Source organism: Cherax quadricarinatus, chromosome 44, assembly GCF_038502225.1.
Source record: "Cherax quadricarinatus isolate ZL_2023a chromosome 44, ASM3850222v1, whole genome shotgun sequence".
NCBI classification, from domain to species: domain Eukaryota; kingdom Metazoa; phylum Arthropoda; class Malacostraca; order Decapoda; family Parastacidae; genus Cherax; species Cherax quadricarinatus.
In genome coordinates, this window is record NC_091335.1 from 1,816,775 (window position 1) to 1,824,274 (window position 7,500).

Below are 7,500 nucleotides of genomic sequence, written 5' to 3' on the forward strand. Positions count from 1 at the left end.
GGAAGTGCCGCGATATATGACCCCCTGGAGGGAAGTGCAGCGATATATGACCCCCTGGAGGGAAGTGCCACGATATATGACCCCCTGGAGGGAAGTGCCGCGATATATGACCCCCTGGAGGGAAGTGCCGCGATATATGACCCCCTGGAGGGAAGTGCAGCGATATATGACCCCCTGGAGGGAAGTGCCGCGATATATGATCCCAATAACAGATACAGCTCCTATTCATGAATATAATTAGATTCTATTTTGTGCTTTATATTATTATGGGATCAATTTTAAACCTTCCTTGTTTGATCTAAGTGTTTGTAGGGCGTCTTGGTGACGCTCTCTTATTTTCCGGTTGTAAGGTTTCTGGCGGTTATATATTTGCTTGTGGCAGCCTTGTAAGAGGTGAACCCAGGCTGGCTGGCCAGGCTCAGGCTGTGTGCGGCTTTACCTTCACATAATGAAGAACTGTGCACTACATTACACAATATGTGAGAGAAATTGGTTCAGGTTGTGGGAACATCTTTAAACATTTAGTCAGGCGGCTCCTCTCTTAAAGGTCAAGCAGCGTCTGCCAACACCTCGTGTTCCACACACACACTATTATTATTATTATTATTATTATTATTATTATTATTATTATTATTATTATTAGTAGTAGTAGTAGTAGTAGTTGTTGTTGTATTTGTATTGTTAACTGTGTAGCTGTTACGATATTCATGGCTAAAGTTTTAGCATCTTCTGCACACAACCTGAAGGACCGAGGTTCGATCCCTTCACAAGTGGAAACGTTGGGTATGGGAGTGATAATGTCAGAGGATCTTACCTTCAAAGACCACAACAATGTACCTACCGCATCTGCTAGGAAAATGGATAATGAGAACCTTTAAAACTAGGGACGCGAAGCCCATGATTCTCTTCAAATCGCTTGTTCTCTCTAGGCTGGAATACTGTTGTACATTAACTTCCCCCTTCAAGGCTGGCAAAATTGCTGACCTGGAGAGTGTACAAAGAACTTTCACGGCACACATAAGTATGATAAAGCACCTAAATTACTGGGAACGGTTGAAGTTCCTTAATTTGTATTCCCTGGAGCGCAGACGAGAGAGATACATGATAATATACATTTGGAAAATCCTAGAGGGATTAGTACCAAACTTACACACGAAAATCACTCTCTATGAAAGTAAAAGACTCGGCAGGAGATACAACATTCCCCCAGGGGCGCCACGAGTACACTGAGAGACAACACAATAAGTGTCAGGGGTCCAAGACTGTTCAACTGCCTCCCAGCATACATAAGGGGTATTACCAATAGACCCCTGGCGAGGACAAGCCATTCCCTCGTTACTATCTCTACCCTCGTTCAGCTCTTTACAATCACCCCTACCACAATCGGCAGTAACTAGGCAGTTGGTGTATATATATATATATATATATATATATATATATATATATATATATATATATATATATATATATATATATATACCGTGTTACATAATATATACATACAACCGTGTTATATAAAAAACATATCAAGTGCTGACTGGAAGTCTCTCTCCACTGAAATAATTTATTTAATATTATATGCTCTTAATGCGGGTTTAGCTCTTTAGTAAAATAATAATAATAATCCATATGTTCTTTATAGTATTATATTAATATATATATATATATATATCTATATATATATATATATATATATATATATATATATATATATATATATATTATGTAACACGGTTGTATATATATATATATATATTATGTAACACGGTTGTATATATATATTATGTAACACGGTTTACCTGGAGATAGTTCCGGGGGTCAACGCCCCCGCGGCCCGGTCTGTGACCAGGCCTCCTGGTGGATCAGAGCCTGATCAACCAGGCTGTTACTGCTGGCTGCACGCAAACCAACATACTAGCCACAGCCCGGCTGGTCAGGAACCGACTTTAGGTGCTTGTCCAGTGCCAGCTTGAAGACTGCCAGGGGTCTGTTGATAATCCCCCTTATGTATGCTGGGAGGCAGTTGAACAGTCTCGGGCCCCTGACACTTATTGTATGGTCTCTTAACGTGCTAGTGACACCCCTGCTTTTCATTGGGGGGATGGTGCATCGTCTGCCAAGTCTTTTGCTTTCGTAGTGAGTGATTTTCGTGTGCAAGTTCGGTACTAGTCCCTCTAGGATTTTCCAGGTGTATATAATCATGTATCTCTCCCGCCTGCGTTCCAGGGAATACAGGTTTAGGAACCTCAAGCGCTCCCAGTAATAGAGGTGTTTTATCTCCGTTATGCGCGCCGTGAAGGTTCTCTGTACATTTTCTAGGTCAGCAATTTCACCTGCTTTGAAAGGTGCTGTTAGTGTGCAGCAATATTCCAGCCTAGATAGAACAAGCGACCTGAAGAGTGTCATCATGGGCTTGGCCTCCCTAGTTTTGAAGGTTCTCATTATCCATCCTGTCATTTTTCTAGAAGATGCGATTGATACAATGTTATGGTCCTTGAAGGTGAGATCCTCCGATATGATCACTCCCAGGTCTTTGACGTTAGTGTTTCGCTCTATTTTGTGGCCAGAATTTGTTTTGTACTCTGATGAAGATTTAATTTCCTCGTGTTTACCATATCTGAGTAATTGAAATTTCTCATCGTTGAACTTCATATTGTTTTCTGCAGCCCACTGAAAGATTTGGTTGAAGTCCGCCTGGAGCCTTGCAGTGTTTGCAATGGAAGACACTGTCATGCAGATTCGGGTGTCATCTGCAAAGGAAGACACGGTGCTGTGGCTGACATCCTTGTCTATGTCAGATATGATGATGAGGAACAAGATGGGAGCGAGTACTGTGCCTTGTGGAACAGAGCTTTTCACCGTAGCTGCCTCGGACTTTACTCTGTTGACGACTACTCTCTGTGTTCTGTTAGTGAAGAAATTATAGATCCATCGACCGACTTTTCCTGTTATTCCTTTAGCACGCATTTTGTGCGCTATTACGCCATGGTCACACTTGTCGAAGGCTTTTGCAAAGTCTGTATATATTACATCTGCATTCTTTTTGTCTTCTAGTGCATCTAGGACCTTGTCGTAGTGATCCAATAGTTGAGACAGACAGGAGCGACCTCTTCTAAACCCATGTTGCCCTGGGTTGTGTAACTGATGGGTTTCTAGATGGATGGTGATCTTGCTTCTTAGGACCCTTTCAAAGATTTTATAATATGGGATGTTAGTGCTATCGGTCTGTAGTTATTTGCTGTTGCTTTACTGCCCCCTTTGTGGAGTGGGGCTATGTCTGTTGTTTTTAGTAACTGTGGGACGACCCCCGTGTCCATGCTCCCTCTCCATAGGATGGTAAAGGCTCGTGATAGGGGCTTCTTGCAGCTCTTGATGAACACGGAGTTCCATGAGTCTGGCCCTGGGGCAGAGTGCATGGGCATGTCATTTATCGCCTGTTCGAAGTCATTTGGCGTCAGGATAACATCGGGTAGGCTTGTGTTCATTTTGATCTTCGACTCTGTCTGGTTAGCGGCTTGCTAAAAACTGAGTCATATTGGGACTTGAGCAGCTCACTCATTTCCTTGCTGTCATCTGTTGTAACCTGGGATCCATATTTCGTTGTCCAAGTGATCCTTTATGTGGGTCTCAGTGAAAGCCGCGAACATTGCCTTTGCCTCTGCAAGCAGTCCACGGATGAAAGGTATTTTGTTGTTTGTTGCTGGCTTTAGACCCTGTATATTTGCAAAGAAGAATGTCATCGGACTGGTGGTATTGTTGGTACTGGGGGGGGGGATTTTTTTCCGGCATTAGTACCTGTATCTGTTGGTTTGGAGTGGAGGCCATCGACTGTGGTTCCACTCCAGGAATGACTGGATTTGGTGTACGATTTCTGCCATTTCCTGCCAGTTTTTTTCCTTCCTGGCACTAAAAAACCTCTCCCTCTTGAGTGGCTGTGGCTACCCAGGTTTTCCCATGGCCTGGATGTTTTGAATCTTTTTGTCCCCTTTAGATGGTGTGCCTGGCAATTTAAGTTATAGCAGTCTTTCCTGTACTGAAGAGGTACACATTTCAGGGTGAAAAAGCTTACAGGAAGGGAGTTTGCATTTTCCTGTTGTCATATGGGCCCGGCATTTTCCAGGGTGGCCATAGTTGCATGTCCCGTCTGTTTTTCCAGATTTCCCATGTCTGCAGATACCAAGTGCATAGTATGTGCACAGGCTTGGTTTCCGTTTGCCTTGGGTTTCTGTAACTGTATTCCCTGTTGGTGCATGTTTACCTGTCTTATTCCTATCCTCCTTAGCACCAACAATGGAGCTCCCACCAGTTATTTTTGGTAATATATCCTCACTATTGCTAGTGGAGTCCTCTTGTTTGCTATTTCCTGTGGTATTTCTAGTTTGGAATATTGGTTTTATCTTATCTTTGACTACACTTGTTTCCCTACTACGGCTCCTGTCCCCTATGAGGTCATTTATATGTATTCCTTCCTGCGTGTAATTCCCGACTACCTGGACAAAATCTCCAGCTTCACCATTACTGTCTCCCAGGACAGCACCTCCAGCTTCACCATTACTGTCTCCCAGGACAGCACCTCCAGCTTCACCATTACTGTCTCCCAGGACAGCACCTCCAGCTTCACCATTACTGTCTCCCAGGACAGCACCTCCAGCTTCACCATTACTGTCTCCCAGGACAGCACCTCCATCTTCACCATTACTGTCTCCCAGGACAGCACCTCCAGCTGTCGGTTCTCTGAACCATTCATCTACAAATCTGTCAGACACTGCAACTTCTTGGGATCTTAATACTTAGGAATTCTTCGCTTGCCTAATTCTTGGGCACGACCTACTTCCACATTGAACAAATTTGACACGACCTATGACTGCTGCACCTCTCCTGCCATACGGTTTATAAGCTGCTTCTCCGCTGATATACCGTATTATATTCAAGATTGATGGACTGAACACATCGACTCAAGGTTGAGGGACTGATTACCTCATTCTCCTCCTGTTCTTCAAGTTTCTCCTACGTATGGACTGATGAAGCCACTGTGTGGCGAAACGTTTCCTCAATAAAGATACCCAAGAGTTGCACATGTGTCTAATTTATCAACATGTCGGTTCTCTGAACCATTCATCTACACACCTCCAGCTTCACCATTACTGTCTCCCAGGACAGCACCTCCAGCTTCACCATTACTGTCTCCCAGGACAGCACTATCAGCCCCACATTTACTGACTACCAGGACATCATCTCCAGCCTTACAGTTTCTGACTACATAGCCAGTATCAAGGGCAGTACCATTCAGCCCAGACTTTTTATGTTCCCATCTGTTGTATGTATATATTATGAAACACGGTTGTATATATATGTTATGTAACACGGTTGTATGTATATATTATGCAACACGGTTGTATGTATATATATATATATATATATATATATATATATATATATATATATATATATATATATATATATATATATATATTTATGCAACACAGCCGTGCGCTGCTTTATTATGCAACGCAGGTTTACGTATACTATATTATGCAATACAAATGTATGTATAGCTACTATATTATGTTTGGTAGCAGAGCAGGTGTTGCACAACTTAACATTAAGATCGACAACACTCTAATTGCCAGACATAATGAGGGCAAATTCCTTGGTCCATACCTTGACAACCTAAATTTCAGCACCCATATCCAACATATAACAAAAAAAGTATCCAAAACGGTTGGGATCCTCTCCAAGATACGATACTACGTGCCGCAAACTGCCCTTCTCACACTATACCATTCACTTATATATCCATACCTCACCTATGCTATCTGTGCTTGGGGATCAACTGCAGCAACACACCTAAAGCCAATAATAACCCAACAAAAAGCCGCAGTCAGAATAATCACTAAATCCCATCCCTGGCAACACCCCCCCCCCCACTCTTCATAGATCTAAACTTACTCCCTGTTCAGTACATCCACACTTACTACTGTGCAATCTATATCTACAGGACCTTAAATTCCAATATTAACCTTGACCTAAAACGCTTTCTTGATAGTTGTGACAGAACCCACAGGCATAACACCAGACACAAACATCTCTATGACATTCCCCGTGTCCGACTAAACCTTTACAAAAATTCAATGTATGTCAAAGGACCTAAAATCTGGAACACCCTACCTGAAAACTCGAGAACTGCAGATACATTCATCACTTTCAAAACTACAGTTAGAAAACATCTTATCTCCCTGATCCACCCCGACAACTAACTACATGATAACCACCTGGTGGTTCACAATTACTCACCCACTGACTATAAACCCAGAAATACTAATCTTAATTTTAAAATAATAAATCCTAACTAGTCATAAGTTTGCCTATGATACTCCAATATAGACACTTTGTATTGTGCCAAAACAAAAGCATTCACATTGCTAAACTCACAAATTATGATGTAGTCACTTAGCCTTAATACCATAATCTGTAAGGATTTAATGTTAAGAATTAATCTAAGTCTGCTCGAAATGCCTAGCCATGGTAGGTGTCCTAGTGGCCCCCTCTGTAATTAGTATTTTATAACATGTAAATCACACAATACCCAAAACCTGTAAACCCCACATTGTAACCCTTATAGAGAATAAACCTGAATTGAACTGAACTTGAATTATACAAGACAGGTTTACGTATAATAACTATTATACAAGACAAGTGGTGTGGGAAGGCCTCGTCCGGATGCGTGAACTTTATCTTGACTAGGGAGTAGCTACGACTCAACACGGAGAAACAAACACTGGTAATTAATATATCCACCAGTCATTTTTTAACATTATAGCCAGTAAAAGCTTCCTCACCAGCTGAATTAACATTAAATTAACATGTAATTAACGTGCTGTGGAATCAGTCTCGGGTGAGGAGGCGAGGATACGAACGCGACTTAGCGCAGTGTTACCAGACTGTGCTCATACCCGCAGGCACGTGGGATCGAACCCTGCTTGGTGTCCCGTAGCTGGGTGTTAGTCACCTTATACCTGCTGTCACTCCTCACCTAAAATCAAACAGGTACCAGGGAGAGCTGACTATTGTGGGTGGCATCCTGCAGGATGAGCTTCAAAGAGGATGTTGGTGAGAATAAGCCACATTGATTGGCTTTACTGGGTTACACTGGCTTGCTCTACCTTCGCTCTTAATATTCCCTATTAACTCTTATTATTCAAAGATGGAAAAAGAGATTTAGACTGAAATATTGAGCACTAACGTGATTAATTATGAGTTAAGAGGTGAGGGAGGGTGCAGAGGGATGGAGGATGCAGAGGGATGGAGGGTGCAGAGGGATGTAGGGTGCAGAGGGATGGAGGGTGCAGAGTGATTGTGAGGATGAGTGATGGTGATCACTATCATGAACTAACAATGATGATACAGTTACAGGCTCCCATGTTGTCTGCTAGTGAAGGTGACCACAACACACCCAGAAAACCTTTCGACTTCATCAGTAACATCTTCAAGAGACGACGA

At 42.4% G+C, this 7,500-nt stretch overlaps 1 protein-coding gene across 4 annotated transcripts in view; it reads left to right on the forward strand.

Annotated features, from left to right (window-relative positions):
- Positions 1–7,500, forward strand: part of LOC138853953 (uncharacterized) — an 87,655-nt gene that overhangs the window by 31,892 nt on the left and 48,263 nt on the right. For all 4 annotated transcript variants that reach the window (XR_011393136.1, XM_070093950.1, XM_070093952.1 and 1 more), the window contains exon 3: positions 7,408–7,500. This exon is cut by the window's right edge and continues 49 nt beyond it. Coding sequence is in view for 3 of the 4 variants with exons in the window: in XM_070093950.1 (XP_069950051.1) it covers positions 7,408–7,500 (93 nt within the window). In the remaining variant the exon portion in view is untranslated. The remainder of the gene's footprint in view (positions 1–7,407) is intronic.